At 48.6% G+C, this 22,127-nt stretch overlaps 1 protein-coding gene across 1 annotated transcript in view; it reads right to left on the minus strand.

The window, feature by feature from the left end:
- Positions 1-22,127, minus strand: part of STPG2 (sperm tail PG-rich repeat containing 2) — a 1,485,896-nt gene that overhangs the window by 1,053,227 nt on the left and 410,542 nt on the right. Inside the window, exon 9 of the mRNA XM_073638559.1 lies at positions 12,065-12,224. Coding sequence (XP_073494660.1) covers positions 12,065-12,224 — 160 coding nt within the window. The remainder of the gene's footprint in view (positions 1-12,064; positions 12,225-22,127) is intronic.

The following is a 22,127-nucleotide window of genomic DNA, read 5'->3' on the forward strand; positions in this document are numbered from 1 at the left end:
GCAGAGCAGGCAGGAACCGCCAGAGCGGTGAGCAAGGCAGAGAGGCATGAACCGCCGGAGCGGCGAGCAAGGCAGAGCAGGCAGGAACCGCCGGAGCGGTGAGCAAGGCAGAGCAGGCAGGAACCACCAGAGCGATGAGCAAGGCAGAGCAGGCAGGAACCGCCGGAGCAGTGAGCAAGGCAGAGCAGGCAGGAACCGCCAGAGCGGTGAGCAAGGCAGAGTAGGCAGGAACCGCCGGAGAAATGAGCAAAGCAGAGCAGGCAGGAACCGCCGGAGCGGTGAGCAAGGCAGAGCTGGCAGGAACCGCCGGAGCGGTAAGCAAGGCAGAGCAGAGAGGACAGGGCTCTGTTCACACTGAACAGACTGGAAGGGAAAAGCAGAACTAGATACACACAAGGTACTTGCAAAGAAGCAGAGAGTGGACTCTAAACTCACAACAGAAGTTTAGAGACAATGAGTAGGCGTTAGGTACAGGTTCAGAGACTGCAGGAAAAGGGAAAGTACGGACACAGAGACAAACAGGCTAGGAGAGTGTTCAGACAGGAACTGACACTGCAACAAGATACAGGATCGAGTCTGGGTATACGGCCCCCAGAGAGGCGGACAAACAGGCTAGGAGATAGTTCAGACAGGCCTGGGAATACAGCTCCCCGGTTGGCGGACAGGCAAGAACAGAACGGGACCTGGCACATCAGAGGCAAGGAGCCCTCTGAAGGTAAGAGTTGCTCAGGCACCAGCTTCAGGGTGGAGCTGGTTTAAATATCCAGTGACAGACAGCAATAGGCTGGAGACGCATTAGGGGTGTGCCCACAGCAGCTACAAGAAACAGGAAGTAACCGGGCCACCACCCTAAGCAGTCAGGACAGGGACAAGCAGACAGCAAGAACAGAAGCCTGGCTGGCAGACTGGACTGAAGATTAAGTTTGCGATCTTGCATAGTGAGAGATGGTGCACTATGCAAGTATGCCGCCAGGTATGTTACAGTACCCCCCCCCTTACGTCCCCACTTCTTTAAGCCTCCAAGAGACATCTGAAGGGAATTTGGAGGCCAATCCTTCTCTTCAAGAGGATTACCTCTTCTGTCCATTAGAGGAAACAAAACTGGTCTCATCATCTTGGTAACTAGGATACTTCCTCCCATCGAGCCATCCTCAGCAACAGATGAAGTGGGTGAAGTACCGGGAACAGCACACAGAAAAGTCTCTCTCCATTTGTTATCAGGTAGCACCCTGGTGGATTCAGGAGACAACTGGAGGTCCTCCGCCTGGTTGGAGGGGTGCAGAGATTCATGGGTAACCAACGCCTTGATGTTCACTTTGCCAAGCTTACTGGATGCAGTGGGCGGCGTACCAGGTACCGGGTGTAGGAAAGTCTCTCTCCGTTTAACAGGTAGCACCCCGGGAAATTCAGGAGACAACTGGAGGTCCTCCGCCTGGTTGGAGGGATGCAGAGACTCGGGGGTAATCACTGCTTCAAAGTACGTTTTGCCAAGCTTACTGGATGAAGTGGGCGGCGTATCAGGTACCGGGTGTAGGAAAGTCTCTCTCCGTTTAACAGGTAGCACCCTGGGGAATTCAGGAGACAATTGGAGGTCCACCGCCTGGTTGGAGGGGTGCAGAGACTCGGTGGTAATTACCACCTTGATGGACGTAGGACCAGATTTATTTGAGACGGAGGGTCCTTGCTTTGGGACCATCTTAAATCTGGTTTTAGAGATGACATATCTGTGAGGCGGGATGGCACCTGAAGCCAGATTATTGCTACAATCGTCGAGACTGTGTGGGGACATTGCCTCCGCTTCTCTTCCTTCGGAGACTTCAGCGCACAGTGAGTCAGCGACTAGTAGATCTGGTGAAGAAGAAGAAGAAACTGCTGACTGTCCTGAAGATATGGGAAATGGACACCACTTGTACCTTAGCAGTCCTACAGAATACACCATACAGGGTCTCCAGACCTGAGTGGGCACTAGATCTCTCGGCTCTGGACGACTTGTGGGTAAACCAGTCAGCACCTGGAATGTAAGCTTCTTCATGTGTAATGCTCCAATCTGGAGCTTAATTTGTACAGACATATTTTGACTGTTTCTGAGTAGGGCTCGTCCTTCCGCTGACAATGCCCAAACCGGCTTCTGCAGTTTTCGGACGGGAATCAAACACTGACTCTTCAAGGCTTTAAGCCCGAAACTTCCGGTTAATCCGAGGCTTTTACTTGCCATGGAGACAGTCATGGTCATCTGTGGAGAGGAAACACTAAGGCCAAGGGCAGCCTCTCCTACAGGCCTAATGTCTTGGGATTCTCCAACTCTCTCTGGACAAAGACCGTCAAGAGGTCCCAAACAACCACAGCGGGACCGCAATACGATTTTGTGACTGAGTTCCGGCCTCTGCTTCGCCTGACGAACATGGTCAACCCTCATTGATTCAGTGCAGGTAGCTGCTTCTGCAGGCTGGGGAACAAGAGGTCTTTGGGAGGACAGAACCTGGCGTGATGGTTTGCCTCTACGCCTTGCACGTCTGGACTGCCTCTTGAGGTTGGGAAGAGAAGTATTCTGCGGAGCGTAGTCATCCTGTGTGGATTCTGGGTGGGCAGCAGTCTCTTCGGGCTGAAGAACTGGTGAGCTACCCACACACATTACCCATCGGGGCTGCTCCGGGATACTGGGAAGTGAAGCTTTAGCAGAGGCTTCAGGATTGGGGTCATCGAAGACCATTAGAAAGGCCACCAGGAAGGCCTGCAGGTCAAAGACGATAGGATCCCATGCTTCCCATAGGGGGGTGATCAATTTCAAGGCATCACCCGCTAGGTAGGACATCATAAATGCCACTTTAACCCGATCGGTAGGAAAATAGTGAGGATAGAACTTGAAATACAGCATGCATTGCTCCACAAACGTACGACTACGTTTTGGATCCCCATAGTACCGTGGCGGATCCGCAGGAACGAGTGCTGATAGCTCCATTTGGACTGGTGCGTACATCGCCTGGACATCAGCTTGCGAAAAAAAATTTTCTTGGTGCACGTATTCGCCAGACAAGGATTCAAATGTCTCTGAGAGCGAAGGGCCATGGGGCGCAACGGGAACCATGGCCTGAGCAAACTGTTATGCACACGCCCGGGCTGACTAGCGTGTGCGAGATTTAGTGATTCCATTGTGCCATGAACCGGAGAGTGCCTGGAGGGGCGTAACTAAGTATCTACCCGATCTGACCAAGGTCGCACGACGGCTAACGACGCCGTGCACCAGGGAGGAACCAAGCAGAGGGACCAGGTGCTACTCCAGGCCAGACCCCGGACACGGCAGTTGACCCACACCGGGGAATACAGGAACAGGCAGGTTAGGCTGGCTCACAGACAGGTGGATATTGGCAGGCACAGCTGGCATGCAGACAGGTGGGCACTGGCAGGCACGGCTGGAGTGCAGACAGGAGGATACTGGCAGGCACGGCTGGTACGCAGACAGGAGGGTACTGACAAGTACGGCTGTCGTGCAGACGGGGAGGTACTAGCAGGTTGGAGCACAGGCTGGATAGGGTCCAGTACAGACTGGGATTCAGGAACAGAACCGCTGATGTGGTAGACAAGCAGAGCAGAGAGGAACCGCTGGAGCGGTGGGCAAGGCGGAGCAAAGAGGTACCGCTGGAGCGGTGAGCAAGCAGAGCAGGGAGAAACCGCCAGAGCAGTGAGCAAGGCAGAGCAGGCAGGAACCGCCGGAGCGGTGAGCAAGGCAGAGCAGGCAGGAACCGCCGGAGCGGTGAGCAAGGCAGAGCAGGCAGGAACCGCCGGAGCGGTGAGCAAGGCAGAGCAAGCAGGAACCGCCGGAGCGGTGAGCAAGACAGAGCAGGCAGGAACCGCCGGAGCAGTGAGCAAGGCAGAGTAGGCAGGATCCGCCGGAGCGGTAAGCAAGGCAGAACAGGCAGGAACCGCCGGAGCGGTGAGCAAGGCAGATCAGAGAGGAACCGCCAGAGCGGTGAGCAAGGCAGAGCAGAGAGGAATGGCCAGAGCGGTGAGCAAGGCAGAGCAGAGAAGAACCACCGGAGCGGTGAGCAAGGCAGAGCAGGCAGGAACCGCCTGAGCGGTGAGCAAGGCAGAGCAGGCAGGAACCGCCAGAGCGGTGAGCAAGGCAGAGTAGGTAGGAATCGCCGGAGCAGTGAGCAAAGCAGAGCAGGCAGGAACCGTCGGAGAGGTGAGCAAGGCAGAGCAGGCAGGAACCGCCGGAGTGGTAAGCAAGGCAGAGCAGAGAGGACAGGGCTCTGTTCACACTGAACAGACTGGAAGGGAAAAGCAGAACCAGATACACACAAGGTACTTGCAATGAAGTAGCGAGTGGACTCTAAACTCACAACAGAAGTACAGAGACAACGAGTAGGAGTTAGGTACAGATTCAGAGACTGCAGGAAAAGGGAAAGTACGGACACAGAGACAAACAGACTAGGAGAGTGTTCAGACAGGAACTGACACTGCAACAAGATACAGGAGCAAGTCTGGGTATACAGCCCCCAGAGAGGCGGACAAACAGGCTAGGAGAGTGTTCAGGCAGGAACTGACACTGCAACAAGATACAGGATCGAGTCTGGGTATACGGCCCCCAGAGAGGCGGACAAACAGGCTAGGAGATAGTTCAGACAGGCCTGGGAATACAGCCCCCATGTTGGCGGACAGGCAAGAACAGAACGGGACCTGGCACATCAGAGGCAAGGAGTCCTCTGAAGGTAAGAGTTGCTCAGGCACGAGCTTCAGGGTGGAGCTGGTTTAAATATCCAGTGACAGACAGCAATAGGCTGAGGACGCATTAGGGGTGTGCCCACAGCAGCTACAAGAAACAGGAAGTAACCGGGCCGCCGCCCTAAGTAGTCAGGACAGGGACAAGCAGACAGCAAGAACAGAAGCCAGGCTGGGCGACTGTACTGAAGATTAAATTTGCGATCTTGCATAGTGGGAGATGGTGCACTATGCAGGTATGCCGCTAGGTATGTTACACCGGTTTTCACTATGTTAACCCAGTGTGCTGTCAGCGAGATGTACCATCCCTGCCCGCAAGCACTTGTCCATGTGTCCGTGGTTAGGTGGACTTTCCCTGTAACTGCATTGTTGAGGGCATGGCTAATGTTGTGGGACACGTGCTTGTGTAATGCGGGGACGGCACACCGGGAGAAATAGTGGTGGCTGGGGACCGAGTACTGAGGGTTGGCCGCTGCCATCAGATAGCGGAAAGCTTCCACTTCCACGAGCATAAAAGGCAACATTTAGAGCGCAAGCAGTCGTGAAATGTGGGAATTTAGTAGTGTGGCCTGTGGGGTGTTGGCTGCGTATTTACGCTTGCGTTCCAAGGACTGGGGTATGGAAAACCTGAATGCTGCGCTGGGACAAGGACGTGCTTGCTGATGGTGCTAGTTGAGAGTGTGCAACGGCAGGAGGCATCTTCACATGCACTATGGACAGGGGATTGGCTTGCACGCACAACAGCGGAACAAGCAATGGTGTCACCCGCAGACACTGTTCCTGGACCCTGTGGTTCGGCCCACAAAGTCGGGTGCTTTGCTGCCATGTGCCTGATCATGCTGGTGGTGGTCAGGCTGGTAGTTTTGCTACCCCTGCTGATGCTGGCCTGGCAGGTGGTGCAAATGGCCTTTTTGGGGTTATCGGCAGAGTCTTTAAAAAACAACCAGACTCGAGAAGACCTAACAGTTGTACTGGCAACGTCCGTCGTGTTGGTGTTACGGGGAACGGTTGCCTGCCTTCTATCTGCGGCCACCACACTGCTTCTTCCTGCCTGTTGGGGTGCTCTGCCTCAATCCCCCTGTGTGCTGATGTACTCCTGCCAGGTTGGGTCAGTTACTGTATCATCCACCACCTCATCTTCCACTTCCGCATCCTGGTCCTCCACCTGACTTTCTGGCAATTGTGTCTCATCATCGTTCACCTCTTGTGACACTTTCCTATCATCGCCTTCATATGACCGTAGCTGCTCAAATATTTGGGCATCGCTACATGCGATCTCCTCTTGCCCCGCTTCAAGTGGACCAGACGAGAGGCCCGAATCTGTAAATGGAAAAGTGAACAGCTCTTTGGAGTGTCCAAGTGTGGGATCAGTTGTCTCTGGGCACTCGGCATGGTGGGAGGAAGGAGGATCAGGGTGAGGAATATGCAGTCCAGACTCACGGCTACTGAGACTTGACCATGTGGAAGACAGGGTGGTGGTGGTGGTGGCTAAGTGACTGGAAGCATTATCTGCTATCCAACCAATATCCTTTTCACACTGCTCTGTGTTCAATAGTAGTGTTCTGCAGTCCCCTATTAATTGGGACAGGAAGGTCGAGCAAGAAGATGTGGGTGTTTGTTGTGGGACAATTTCAGCTTCCCCACGGCTTTGGCCTCTGCATGCACCATCACCATCACGTCGAGTTCCCCGTCCCTTGCCACGTGCCTTGCCCATTTTAAATGGAGGACAATAACTTCCACGCTCACTACAAATGGCTGAATTTGGAGCGAACTTATATGTGATCCGTGTGACGGACAAACCACAGTTTTAAATAGCTGACCTGTAGGTAACTATTTTTAATAGCCAACCGGTGTCAATAACTTCACTGACACACTGAAACAAAATTTTAATGGAGGCCAGGAATGGCAATATTTTCAGCGCAATTATATGTGATCCGTGTGACACACAAACAGGGAGGGGACCCGAGCTCCCGCCAAGCAACCCCCGGAAATACTCGGCGAGCGCCGAGCATCTCGAGCAGTGAGATGCTCGGGCAAGCACCGAGCAGTAGCGAGCATGCTCGCTCATCACTAGTGACTACCAGAGATACTGACAAGTACAGTGTCACAGAGGATGGACTGCAGCACAGATTCTGTTAGTTGGTCCTGCTCGCTGTATCATAATCTGGGGTTAGATACGTGGAGTGTATCGTGTGCAGTAGTGTAATGTGTGACCCTGTTCCGTTCACTACATTACTACTCCTATAGAAGTGGACAGGGCAGGAACACATTATACTACTGCTCCCATAGAAGAGGAAGGAGCAGGGTCACACATTGCACCACTGCTCCCATAGAAGTGGACGGAGCGGGGTCGCGCATTACACTACTGCTCCAACAGAAGTGGACAGAGCAGGGTCACACACTACACTACTGCTTCCTTAGAAATGTGTGACCCTACTCTATTTATTTCTATGGGAACAGTGGTATAATGTGTGGCCCCGCTCCATCCACTACTATGGGAACAGTGGTGTACTATGTGACACCGCTCGGATCACTACATTACTACTCCCATAGAAGTGGACAGAGCAGGGTCACACATTACACTACTGCTCCCATAGAAGTGGACAGAGTGGTGTCACACATTACATTACTGCTTCCACAGAAGTAGACAGAGCTGTGACACCCATTACACTACTACTCCCTTAAAATGTGTGACCCTGCTCTGTCTACTTCTATGGGAGCAGTGGTGTAATGTAATGGGCATTAGATACTAGATGTCTCTAGGGAGGTATTACCATCATGGGCATTAGATACACGGCTCTGTGTAGTATCAACAGAGGTATGCATAGAAATGGTGGAGCCCCATAGCACACCTTATAATTGCCCCTACTACCCCCCCCCCCAAAAAAAAAAAACATAATAATAAGGAAGAGCATATCTCATAACTTTGCAGCCATTACAAAGTTATTTTCATCTTATTGAAGCGGCCAGATACCCGATATTGTCCTCCATATTGTACAATGGGCCCCACAGTGTACAATACAGTAAAATGGCCCCACGTAGTACACCACACAGTATAATAGCCCCATGTAGTGCACAATAGATCATAATGGCCCAAATAGCAAACCATACAGCATAATGGCCCCAAACAGTGCACCATACACTTTAATGTCCCCACATAGTGCTCAATACAGTATAATAGTAATAGCCCCACATAGTGCTCCACAGTATAATAGCCCCACATAGTGCTCCACAGTATAATGGCCCCACATAGTGCTTCACAGTATAATAGTCCCACATAGTGCTCCACAGTATAATGTACCCCACATAGTGCACTATATAGTATAATGGTCCCACATAGTGCTCCACAATATAATGGCCCCAAATACTGCTCCACATTGTAATGGGCCCCACATAGTGCTCTACAGTATATTGGCCACACATAGTGTTCCACAGTATAATGGTGCCACATAGTGCTCAACAGGAAAATGGCCCCACATAGTGCTCCATACAGTATAATGTGCCCCACATAGTGCTCCACAGTATAATGTGTCCAACATAGTGCTCCACAGTATAATGGCCCCACATAGTGCTCCACAGTATAATAGTCCCACATAGTGCCTCACAGTATAATGGGCCCCATACAGTGCGTGACAGTATAATGGCCCCACATAGTGCACCATGCAGTATAATATCTCCACATAGTCCACCATGCACTATAATGACCCCACATAGTGAACTTTGCAGTATAAGAGCCCCACATAGTGCTCCACAGTACAATGGCCCCACATAGTTTTCCACAGTTTAATGGCCCCACATAGTGTACCATGACGGGCATTACATACACAGCTCTGCTATGTCAGTTTACAGTGGCTTAGCAGAGCTGAGTCAGTGTGTTCAAAGCACAGCAGCATGATGAATTCTCTGTTGTGATCTGAACATGGCGGCAACGGTGGGCAGTGATCTGCGGCCTCGCATTTTACTACTGATGTCAGGCTGCGATCGCCGCTCCCCGACGCTGACACCTCATCCTGGAGCTCCGCTTCCTGAATTTCCTGTCACCTCTCCCAGCCCGGCAGCTCCTGTCCCCGCCGGCCCGTGCTGAGCACTGAGTGGTGGTGACAAGGGGAAAGTGTAGCCCACAGCATATGCTGCAGGCTTCACAAAAATGGGGTCAATCTAATCCCACAGCTGTGACCTGGACAGCTGTGACCTGGACATTATTTAATAAAATAATTTAAAAAAAACAGTAAAAACAGTGAATTTAATTTTGTATTAAAAATAATTGATTATATAATAAATAGTTATTAATAGAAAAAAATTGCTGCACCTTCCCTTTAAGATGTCCTTGGGTATATCACAATAATCTGAGATATGCATTTGTACATACAGAATCTGAGAAGATCTGGGACCTTTCTCCAACTTGACGATGTTAAACTAACCACATCATGGAATAGTAACAGCAGAGCTGAATAAAAAGTAGTTTTTACTTTTACATTTTTACTCTCCATTGTGGAGATATTAGCTAGTAAAGTTTATATGTTAATTTCCCCTTCAATCAATGGGACATTAGCTGAGATTCATCTCTGTGGTCATTTACTTTTCTCCTGCATGGCACTGACCAATCATACGCAGGAGGTGACATGCAGGGGGAAAAAAGAAAACTCATCCAGAGAAGGTCAGAACTGACTTTCTTTTTGTAATATGGAAAGACATGTCATGAATTATAGCTCTGCTCACACTGATTTCACTGCCAGTACCTACTGTGATTGCAAGTAGGAGTGGGGAGTAGAGCAGAGCTGTATGTAATTACAGACGCCACCTCATCTGCAGCACTCATCTAACATTATTGTCATATCTGCTCTACTCCCCCTCCTCCTACATTGATAGCGCTGTAAGATGAGCGCTGCAGATGCAGAGATGTTTGTAATGACATACAGCTCTGCTCTACTCCCCTCCATTGCTTATAATCACAGTAGGTGCCATTAGCAAGGAGAGCAGGGTTAGAGTAATTTCATGCTTTTGTACAGTATATCATACAGGGAAAGTTAGTACTGACCTCTGGAGGCATTTTCTTTTTTTCCACCTGCATGACACCCTCTGCTTATGATTGGTCAACATCATTCAAGGGTAACAGTAAATGTCCACAGAGATGAATCTCTGCTAACGCCCTCTAGTTTGAAGATTTTTCAGCCTATCGAGCAATGCTAGAGTGAAAAAATAAAAGTTGTCTCTCTGCCTTCCTGGGTCTAGCACTCTTTGTTGCTGTTCTGGTCTTTGTTTACAGGCTGCATTGCTGATTTCAGGAGTCATAACTACAGCACACATTATCACTGCAGCCAATCACTGAGCTAAGTGGCTCTGCTGATATAAATGTCAGAAGTTTCTACATTGTTGGGGATATACATTACAGACCAAAAGTTTGGACACACCTTCTCTTTTAAAGATTTTTCTGTATTTTCATGACTATGAAAATTGTACATTCACACTGAAGGCATCAAAACTATGAATTAACACATGTGGAATTATATACTTAACAAAAAAGTGTGAAACAACTGAAAATATGTCTTATATTCTAGGTTCTTCAAAGTAGCCACCTTTTGCTTTGATGACTGCTTTGCACACTCTTGGCATTCTCTTGATGAGCTTCAAGAGGTAGTCACCAGAAATGGTTTTCACTTCACAGGTGTGCCCTGTCAGGTTTAACAAGTGGGATTTCTTGCCTTATAAATCGGGTTGGGACCATCAGTTATGTTGTGCAGAAGTCAGGTGGATACACAGATGATAGTCCTACTGAATAGACTGTTAGAATTTGTATTATTGCATTTCTTTAAGAAATGAAGGTCAGTCAGTCCGAAAAATTGGGCAAACTTTGAAAGTGTCCCCAAGTGCAGTTGCAAAAACCATCAAGCGCTACAAAGAAACTGGCTCACATGAGGACCGCCCCAGGAAAGGAAGACCAAGAGTCACCTCTGCTTCTGAGGATAAGTTTATCCGAGTCACCAGCCTCAGAAATCGCAGGTTAACAGCAGCTCAGATTAGAGACCAGGTCAATGCCACACAGAGTTCTAGCAGCAGACACATCTCTTCAACAACTGTTAAGAGGAGACTTTGTGCAGCAGGCCTTCATGGTAAAATAGCTACTAGGAAACCACTGCTAAGGAGAGGCAACAAGCAGAAGAGACAAGTTTGGGCTAAAAAACACAAGGAATGGACATTAGACCAGTGGAAATCTGTGCTTTGATCTGATGAGTCCAAATTTGAGATCTTTGGTTCCAACCATCGTGTCTTTGTGCGACGCAGAAAAAGTGAACGGATGGACTCTACATGCCTGGTTCCCACTGTGAAGCATGGAGGAGGAGGTGTGATGGTGTGGGGGTGCTTTGTTGGTGACACTGTTGGGGATTTATTCAAAATTGAAGGCATACTGAACCAGCATGGCTACCACAGCATCTTGCAGCGGCATGCTATTCCATCCGGTTTGCGTTTAGTTGGACCATCATTTATTTTTCAACAGGACAATGACCCCAAACACACCTCCAGGCTGTGTAAGGGCTATTTGACCAAGAAGGAGAGTTATGGGGTGCTACGCCAGATGACCTGGCCTCCACAGTCACCAGACCTGAACCCAATCGAGATGGTTTGGCGTGAAATGGACCGCAGAGTGAAGGCAAAAGGGCCAACAAGTGCTAAGCATCTCTGGGAACTTCTTCAAGATTGTCGGAAGACCATTTCCGGTGACTACCTCTTGAAGCTCATCAAGAGAATGCCAAGAGTGTGCAAAGCAGTCATCAAAGCAAAAGGTGGCTACTTTGAAGAACCTAGAATATAAGACATATTTTCAGTTGTTTCACACTTTTTTGTTAAGTATATAATTCCACATGTGTTAATTCATAGTTTTGATGCCTTCAGTGTGAATGTACAATTTTCATAGTCATGAAAATACAGAAAAATCTTTAAATGAGAAGGTGTGTCCAAACTTTTGGTCTGTACTGTAGCTAATTATAAATAGCATGTGTTAAAAAGCACTAAGGTATGTCAAAAAAGGAATATAAGTATGTAAGTCAACCAAGAGAATTGAAAAGTTAGGCAAAATTTATCAATCATGAGCTACTGTGATAAATTGATAAATTTGGGGCACAGCCCTTAGAGGGTAATGCTGCACAATCTAACAGCTGTTGCACCAATTTAATCAAGTGCAACAGTAATTTTGGGATTTGTTGGATTATACGGGTGGAGATGAAAGCATAGGTGAGTCTTTTTGTCTTTTCAAATAAAATCATAAAAAAATACACTGAAATAACATTACGTCTCTGCATTTATTGTATGAGAGTGATACATTGGGAACAATATATTTTTTTCTTACCTGGTGTTCTTTTCATCTTTGGCTCCTTTGTAAATCGGACTGCGGTATGGCCAAAGGGAGTCTGTGCCATACTTGATATTTTTTTCAAAGCTTCAAGTGCCGTGCGTTGTTCATTATATGTGCCTGGGGCTGGGGTTATCGACTTCACAGGTAGAAATCGCTAGTGTAGCACACAAGTAAATGCTGATTATAAACTTCAAAATAGTCCATGTTGTTCATATTTTAAAGTACATATACAACCCCAATTCCTAAGGTAAGTGCCACTAATGAAAAGCAGCTGAATGGTTATTCTCAACTAAGTCATATAACTTTGTAAACTCTGAGCACAATTATTAGGCAATTTGTATTTTTGATCATTAATTTAATAATTGAACAATTACACTGCTGTCTGTCAACACAAAAGGTTAATAAATCTAAAACCTGAATATGGAAGAAAATAAAAGAGAGCACCAACCACAGCCTCCCAGACACTGTTAAGAGAGGTGCACTGTTTTCCTTCCCCATAAATCTCTTGTTTAAGAAAGCATTGTGCTGCATAAAAATCATAGCTTACTTCAAACATGCAGATGTTTTCCTAAATCACTGCTTGAAGAAAGTGTCTTCCAAAAACTGACAGTAAGTTTTGGAGTTCATTTTGAATCCATCCTCAAGCCAAAAAGTTCCAACTAGCTCATTACCAGCCCATAGCATTATCCCACCTCCACCTTGTTGGAGGTTTGTCCCCATCACTGATCTGTCCATCTGGTCTGTCAAGAGTCACTCTAATCTCATCATTCTATAAAACTTTTTAAAATCTGTCTTCAGATATTTCCTGGCCCAGTCTTGACATTTAAACTTATGTGTCTTGTTCAGTGGTGGTCGGGTTTCAGCTCTCCTTACTTTGATCATGTCTCTGAGCACCTTGTACTTCTGGAGTCTCCAGGGAGGTTGCAGTTCTGGAATATGACAGCTCTGGAGGATAATAGATTCCTGGTCGCTTCACGTTTGATTCTTCTCAAATCTCTGGCAGTTAATGTGTTTCATTTTTTTTTCAACATGTTTTTGAGACGCTGTTGACTATTTCAAACAACAATTTTGATGATTCTGTGATCATGCTCCAATATCTTAGCAATTTCAAGAGTGCTGCTTCAATTTGTAAGAATTGTAACCATTTTTGACTTTACAGAGTTAGTTACAGCTGCCTAATAATTATGCACACCTTGATAAAGGGTGTTGGCCCCCTTAAAAATAGTCTGGGTGAAATGGTGGATGAGGATGAGGAAAAAGCTAATATGCTAAATGATTTTTTTCAACCGTATTTACACAAGAAAATCGCATGACAGAAAACATGATTAGTGATAACAAAAATTCTCCATTAAATGTCACTTACTTAACCCATCAGGAAGTACGGCGGCGTCTAAAAATCACTAAAGTTGACAAATCCCCGGGCCCGGATGGGATACACGCGCGAGTACTGCAGGAATTAAGTAACGTCATAGATAGACCATTATTTTTCATCTTTAAAGGTTCCATAATAACAGGGTCTGTACCACAGGACTGGCGTATAGCAAATGTGGTGCCAATATTCAAAAAAGGGGGCAAAAACCGAACTTGGAAATTATAGGCCAGTAAGCTTAACCTCTACTGTGGGTAAAATCCTGGAGGGTTTCCTAAGAGATGCTATACTAGAGTATCTGAAAAAGAATAACCTCATGACCCAATATCAACATGGGTTTACGAGGGACCGTTCCTGTCAGACTAATCTGATCAGTTTTTATGAGGAGGCAAGTTCTGGACTGGATCAAGGAAATGCAGTGGATGTTGTGTATATGGACTTTTCAAAAGCTTTTGATACGGTTCCACACAAAAGGTTGATACATAAAATGAGAACAATGGGGATAGGGGAAAATATATGTATGTGGGTTAAGAATTGGCTCAGTGATAGCAAACAAAGGGTGGTTATTAATGGAAAACACTCAGACTGGGTCTCAGTTAACAGTGGGGTACCACAGGGGTCAGTATTGGGCCCCCTTCTTTTTAACATATTTATTAATGACCTTGTAGGGGGCATACAGAGTAATATTTCAATATTTGCAGATGACACTAAACTCTGCAGGGTAATCAATACAGAGGAGGACAATTTTATATTACAGGAGGATCTATGTAAACTAGAAGCTTGGGCTGATAAATGGCAAATGAGCTTTAATGGGGATAAATGTAAGGTAATTCACTTGGGCAGAGGAAATAAAATGTATAATTATATGCTTAATTGTAAAACACTTGGCAAAACTGTAACTGAAAAAGACCTGGGTGTATTGGTGGACGACAAGCTCACGTTTAGTGGCCAGTGTCAGGCAGCTGCTGCAAAGGCAAATAAAATAATGGGATGCATTAAAAGAGGCATAGATGCTCATGAGGAGAACATAATTTTACCTCTATACAAGTCATTAGTGCGACCACACTTAGAATACTGTGCACAGTTCTGGTCTCCGGTGTATAAGAAAGACATAGCTGAACTAGAGCGGGTGCAGAGAAGAGCAACAAGGTTATTAGAGGACTGGGGGTCTGCAATACCAAGACAGGTTATTACACTTGGGGTTATTTACTTTGGAAAAAAGAAGGCTTAGGGGTGATCTTATTACTATGTACAAGTATATGAGGGGACAGTACAAAGACCTTTCTACTGATCTTTTTACTCTGAGGCCAGAGACGGGGACAAGGGGGCATCTTCTTCGTCTGGAGGAAAAAAGGTTTAATCATAATCAGAGACGGGGATTCTTTACTGTAAGAGCAGTGAGACTATGGAACTCTCTGCCGCATGATGTTGTAATGAATGATTCACTGTTAAAATTTAAGAAGGGCATGGATGCCTTTCTTGAAAAGTATAATATTTCAGGTTATAAATACTAGATTCCTTGATAGGGCGTTGATCCAGGGAACTAGTCTGATTGTTGTATGGAGTCGGGAAGGAATTTTTTTCCCCAATGTGGAGCTTAGTGTTTGCCACATGGGTTTTTTTTGCCTTCCTCTGGATCAACATGTTAGGCTATGGGTTGAACTAGATGAACTTAGTCTTCCTTCAACCTTAAAAACTATGTTACTATGTGTAACATACCTGGCGGCTTCCTTGCATAGTGGTCCATCTCCCACTGTGCAAGAGCGCGCACTTGATCTCCAGTCCAGAATGTCTCTCTGGCTTCCCTCCATGCTGTCTGTTTGTGTCTGTTTCTGCTGCTTAAGGGCGGCGCCCGATCACTTCCTGCTTTTTGTACCTGCTGTGGGTCACACCCCTTGTGCGTCCTCAGCCTATTGCTGTCTGTCACCTGGTATTTAACCCAGCTGCCCCAATCAATCCCTGCCTGAGCATTGTGTTTCATTCAGTGTGTGCTTTCACTCTGAAGGTGCCAGGTCCCGTTCTGTGTTCTCTTGTCTGCCTATCCTGGAGGCTGTATTTCCAGGCCTGTCTGAACACGCTCCTAGCCTGTTCCTCCTGCCTTCTAGGGGCCGATTACCTAGACCCGCTCCTGTATCTTGTCTGTCCTGTCTGAACATGCTCCTTGCCTGTTCGTCCCGCCTCTCTGGGGGCCGTATTCCCAGACCCGCTCCTGTATTCCGCTGCAGTGTCGGTCTCCTCCGTACACTCAGTTCCAGTCTGAACTCTCTCCTATCTTTTACCTGTTTTTTCTCTATGTCCGTTCCTTTCCTTTTTCTGCAGAGTCTGAACTCGTACCTAACTCCTGCTTGTTGTCTCTGTACTCCCGTTTGTGAGTTTGTGGTCCACTCGCTACTTCTCTGCAAGTACCCTGTGGGTATCTGGCTCTGTCTTTCCCTTCCTGTCTGTTCCGTGTGAACAGAGCCCTGTCCCCCCTGCTCTGCTCTTGCCCACCGCTCCAGACGGCCTCGTCCTGCTCTGCTCTTGCTCACCGCTCCAGGCGGCCTCGTCCTGCTCTGCTCTTGCTCACCGCTCCAGGCGGCCTCGTCCTGCTCTGCTCTTGCTCACCGCTCCAGGCGGCCTCGTCCTGCTCTGCTCTTGCTCACCGCTCCGGGCGGCCTCGTCCTGCTCTGCTCTTGCTCACCGCTCCGGGCGGCCTCGTCCTGCTCTGCTCTTGCTCACCGCTCCGGGCGGCCTCGTCCTGCTCTGCTCTTGCTCACCGCTCCGGGCGGCCTCGTCCTGCTCTGCTCTTGCTCACCGCTCCGGGCGGCCTCGTCTTGCTCTGCTCTTGCTCACCGCTCCGGGCGGCCTCGTTCTGCTCTGCTCTTGCTCACCGCTCCGGGCGGTCTCGTCCTGCCCTGCTCTTGCTCACCGCTCCGCGCGGCCTCGTCCTGCCCTGCTCTTGCTCACCGCTCCGGGCGGTCTCGTCCTGCCCTGCTCTCGCTCACCTCTCTGGGCGGCCTCACTCTGCTGTGTTTGTCCGCCACATCTGTGGTTCTGTTCCAGAGTCCCAGTGTGTACTGGGTCCTATCCCGCCTGTGTTCCTACCTGCTAGTGCCTTCCTGTCTGCACTCTAGCCGTGCTTGCCTGTATCCCCCTGCCTGCATACCCGCCTGCCTGCATACCAGTTGTGCCAGCCTAACCAGTCTGTTCCTGTATTCCCCTGTGTGGGTCAACAGCCGTGTCCGGGGTCTGTCCTGGAGTAGCACCTGGTCCCTCTGCTCGGTTCCTCCTTGGTGCACTGGCGTCGTATGCCGTCGTGCGACCCTGGTCGGATCGGGTGAATACCTAGTTACGCCCCTCCAGGCATTCACTCTCCGGCACGGTCCAGTGGAATCACACGCACACGCCGCTCAGCCCGGGCGTGTGCATTACAGCATGCTCAGGCCATGGTTCCTGTTGAGCCCCACGGCCTTCGCTCTCTGAGATGTTTTCCAGCGAATACGTGCATTAAAAATAAATAAATAAATTTTTTTTCCTTAGCTGAGTTCTAGGCGAATTACGCACCCGTCCAGATGGATCTATCAGCTCTCGTTCCTGCGGATCCGCCACGTTACTATGGGGATCCAAGACAGAGTCGTGCATTTGTGGAGCAATGCATGCTACACTTCAAGTTCTACCCTCTATGTTTTCCCACAGATCGGGTTAAGGTGGGATTCATGATGTCTTACCTAGCGGGTGATGCCTTGAATTGGATCATCCCCCTATGGGACGCACAGGATCCTATCGTCCTGGACATAATGGCCTTCCTGGTGGCCTTTCTAATGGTCTTCGATGATCCTAACCCGGAGGCTCCTGCTGAAGCTTCACTTCCCAGTATCCCGGAGCAGCCCCGATGGGTAATGTGTGTGGGTAGCGCAATAGTCCTTCAGCCCAATGAGACTACTGCCCACCCAGAATCCTCACAGGGTGACTACACTCTCCGGAATACTTCTCCCAACCTCAAGAGGCAGTCCAGACATGCTAGACGTAGAGGCAAGCCGTCACGCCAGGGTCTGTCCTCCCTGAGACCTCCTGACCCCAACCTTGAAGTCCCTACTGAAGCTTCATCTCCCTGTATCCCGGAGAAGCCCCAACGGGTAATGTGCGTGGGTAGTGCACCAGTTCTCCTGCCCGAAGAGACTGCTGCCCACCCAGAATTCACACCGGAGGACCCCCTGTTGCCTCCTGAATCCCCCGGGATACCACTTGAGGACAATTGGAGAGAGACTTCCCTATACCCTGCACCTGATACCTCGCCCGCTTCGTCCAGTGAGTCCGACCTAGTGTTCTCCGAAGCAGAGGTTACCCCTGAGTCTCTACACCCCTCCGATCAGGCGGAGGATCTCCAGTTGTCTCCTGAACCCTTCGGGGTGCTACCTGGTAGCGAATGGACAGAGACTTTCCTATACTCGGTACCTGATACCTCGGCTGCTTCATCCAGTGAGTCCGACCTAGTGTACTCTGAAGCAGAGGTTACCCATGAGTCTCTTCACCCCTTCGACCTGGCGGAGGACCTCCAGTTGTCTCCTGAGCCCTTCGGGGTGCTACCTGGTAGCGAAAGGACAGAGACTCTCCTATACTCTGTACCTGATACCTTGCTCGCTTCGTCCAGTGAGTCCCACCTAGTGTACTCCGAAGCAGAGGTTATTCATGAGTCTCTACACCTCTCCGACCAGGTGGAGGACCTCCAGTTGTCTCCAGAACCCTTCGGGGTGCCACCTGGTGGTGAATAGACAGAGACTTTCCTATACTCGGCACCCGATACCTCGCCTGCTTCGTCCAGTGAGTCCGACCTAGTGTACTCTGAAGCAGATGTTTTCCCCGAGCCTCTGCACTCTTCTGACCCGGCAGGGGACCTCCAATTGTTTCCTGACTACTCCGGGGGACCACCAGATAACAAAGAGACAGTGACTTTTTCTCACCCTGTACCTGATAACCCGTCTATTTCTTCCTGTGAGTTTGACAAGATGTACCTCGAAGCAGAGATTACCCCCAAGTCTCTGCTCCCCTCCAACCCGGTGGAGGACTTCCAGTTGTCTCCTGTACCCTCTGGGGTGCCACCTGAAAATATGTGGAGAGAGACTTCCTTGTGTGCTGTTCCTGGTACTCCACACGTTTCGTCTGTTGCTGAGGATGGCTGGATAGGAGGTAGCATCCTAGCTAACCAGATGAGACCAGTTTTTCCTGTGGACAGTGGAAGTGATCTCCTTGAAGTGAAGGATTGGCCCTCGAATTCCCTGCGGAAGATTCTGGCAGGCCTGAAGAAGAGGGGGCGTAAGGGGGGGGGGTACTGTAACATACCTGGCGGCGTCCTTGCATAGTGGTCCATCTCCCACTGTGCAAGAGCGCGCACTTGATCTCCAGTCCAGAATGTCTCTCTGGCTTCCCTCCATGCTGTCTGTTTGTGTCTGTTTCTGCTGCTTAAGGGCGGCGCCCGATCACTTCCTGCTTTTTGTACCTGCTGTGGGTCACACCCCTTGTGCGTCCTCAGCCTATTGCTGTCTGTCACCTGGTATTTAACCCAGCTGCCCCAATCAATCCCTGCCTGAGCATTGTGTTTCATTCAGTGTGTGCTTTCACTCTGAAGGTGCCAGGTCCCGTTCTGTGTTCTCTTGTCTGCCTATCCTGGAGGCTGTATTTCCAGGCCTGTCTGAACACGCTCCTAGCCTGTTCCTCCCGCATTCTAGGGGCCGATTACCTAGACCCGCTCCTGTATCTTGTCTGTCCTGTCTGAACACGCTCCTTGCCTGTTCGTCCCGCCTCTCTGGGGGCCATATTCCCAGACCCGCTCCTGTATTCCGCTGCAGTGTCGGTCTCCTCCGTACACTCAGTTCCAGTCTGAACTCTCTCCTATCTTTTACCTGTTTTTTCTCTATGTCCGTTCCTTTCCTTTTTCTGCAGAGTCTGAACTCGTACCTAACTCCTGCTTGTTGTCTCTGTACTCCCGTTTGTGAGTTTGTGGTCCACTCGCTACTTCTCTGCAAGTACCCTGTGGGTATCTGGCTCTGTCTTTCCCTTCCTGTCTGTTCCGTGTGAACAGAGCCCTGTCCCCCCTACTCTGCTCTTGCTCACCGCTCCAGGCGGCCTCGTCCTGCTCTGCTCTTGCTCACGGCTCCAGACGGCCTCGTCCTGCTCTGCTCTTGCTCACCGCTCCAGGCGGCCTCGTCCTGCTCTGCTCTTGCTCACCGCTCCAGGCGGCCTCGTCCTGCTCTGCTCTTGCTCACCGCTCCAGGCGGCCTCGTCCTGCTCTGCTCTTGCTCACCGCTCCAGGCGGCCTCGTCCTGCTCTGCTCTTGCTCACCGCTCCGGGCGGCCTCGTCCTGCTCTGCTCTCGCTCACCTCTCTGGGCGGCCTCACTCTGCTGTGTTTGTCCGCCACATCTGTGGTTCTGTTCCAGAGTCCCAGTGTGTACTGGGTCCTATCCCGCCTGTGTTCCTACCTGCTAGTGCCTTCCTGTCTGCACTCTAGCCGTGCTTGCCTGTATCCCCCTGCCTGCATACCCGCCTGCCTGCATACCAGTTGTGCCAGCCTAACCAGTCTGTTCCTGTATTCCCCTGTGTGGGTCAACAGCCGTGTCCGGGGTCTGTCCTGGAGTAGCACCTGGTCCCTCTGCTCGGTTCCTCCTTGGTGCACTGGCGTCGTATGCCATCGTGCGACCCTGGTCGGATCGGGTGAATACCTAGTTACGCCCCTCCAGGCATTCACTCTCCGGCACGGTCCAGTGGAATCACACGCACACGCCGCTCAGCCCGGGCGTGTGCATTACACTATGTAAAACTATGATATTCTTAGGCCATAACCTCCTTTATTTCACAAAAATATATCACCTGATATGTTTCATACTATATGCATTAACGTCTATGCAGCTTGGAGTTGGAAAATACAGGTGTATCTCACTAAATTAGAATATCATCAAAAAGTTAATTTATTTCAGTTCTTCAATACAAAAAATGAAACTCATATATTATATAGAGTCATTACAAACAGAGTGATCTATTTCAAGTGTTTATTTCTGTTAATGTTGGTGATTATGGCTTACAGCCTATGAAAACACAAAAGTCATTATCTCAGTAAATTAAAATAATTAACAAAAAACACCTGCAAATGCTTCCTAAGCATTTAAAAAGGTCCCTTAGACTGTTTCAGTAGGCTCCACAATCATGGGGAAGAATGCTGACTTGACAGATGTCCAGAAGGCAGTCATTGACACACTCCACAAGGTCCAAGAGTTCCAATTTTCATTTGAAAATCAAGGTCCCAGAGTCTGGAGGAAGAGTGGAGAGGCACACAATCCAAGCTGCTTGAGGTCTAGTGTGAAGTTTCCACAATCAGTGATAGTTTGGGCAGCCATGTCATCTGCTGGTGTAGGTCCACTGTGTTTTATCAAGACCAAAGTCAGCGCAGCCTTCTACCAGGAAATTTTAGACCACTTCATGCTTCCCTCTGCCGACAAGCTTTTTGGAGATGGAAATTTCATTCTCCAGCAGGACTTGGCACCTGTCCACACTGCCAAAAGTACCAATACCTGGTTTAAAAACAACAGTATCACTGTACTTGATTGGCCAGCAAACTCGCCTGACCTTAACCCCATAGAAAATCTATGGGGTATTGTCAAGAGGAAGATGAGACACCAGACCCAACAATGCAGACAAGCTGAAGGCTGCTATCAAAGCAACCTGGGCTTCCATAACACCTCAGCAGTGCCACAGGCTGATCGCCTCCATGCCACGCCGCATTGATGCAGTAATTGAAGCAAAAGGAGCCCCGACCAAGTATTGAGTGCATTTACTGAACATACATTTCAGTAGGCCAACATTTCTGATTTTAAAAACATTTTTCAAGCTGTTGTTATAAAGTATTCTAATTTACTGAGATAATGACTTTTGTGTTTTCATTGGCTGTAAGCCATAATCATCAACATTAACAGAAATAAACACTTGAAATAGATCACTCTGTTTGTAACGACTCTATATAATATATGAGTTTCACTTATTGTATTGAAGAACTGAAATAAATTAACTTTTTGATGATATTCTAATTTAGTGAGATGCACCTGTATGCATAAAAATGATGGTATGGTCAAAATACTCACTTGCCTGCTATTTGTGCACACAGTATATGAAAAGAGCATGTTAGAGAGGCAGAGTCTGACAGAAAAAAAGATGGTCAGAAGTTTACCAATCTGTGAACAACTGTATCTAAAAATTCTGGAGCAATTTCAGAAAAATATTTGTGAACCTAAAATTGCAAAAACTTTGAATATCCCACCATCAACAACAGTACGTGATATCTTCAAAGATGTCACAGATTCTGGCGAAATCCATGTGCACAAAGGCCAAGGCCAATGGTCAGCATTGGATGCTCGTGATCTATGGCCCTCAGGTGGCATTGTATTAAAAACAGGCATGACTCAGTCCTATAAATCACTGTATGGGCCCATGAATACTTCCAGAAATCATTGTCTGTGAGCACAGTTCACCGTGCTATCCACATTTGCAAGATAAAACTCTATTATACAAAGAAAAAGCCATATATCAACACAATCCAGAAAAGAAGGCATCTTCTGTGGACAAGAGCTCATTGGACTGAAGCAAAATGGAAAACCATTCAGGTTTCAGATTAATCAAAATTGCACATTGTTTATGGAAACTATGGACCCCATATCCTGCGG

Source organism: Phyllobates terribilis, unplaced genomic scaffold (assembly GCF_046119375.1).
Source record: "Phyllobates terribilis strain yellow unplaced genomic scaffold, ASM4611937v1 Scaffold_1__5_contigs__length_1240528914, whole genome shotgun sequence".
NCBI classification, from domain to species: domain Eukaryota; kingdom Metazoa; phylum Chordata; class Amphibia; order Anura; family Dendrobatidae; genus Phyllobates; species Phyllobates terribilis.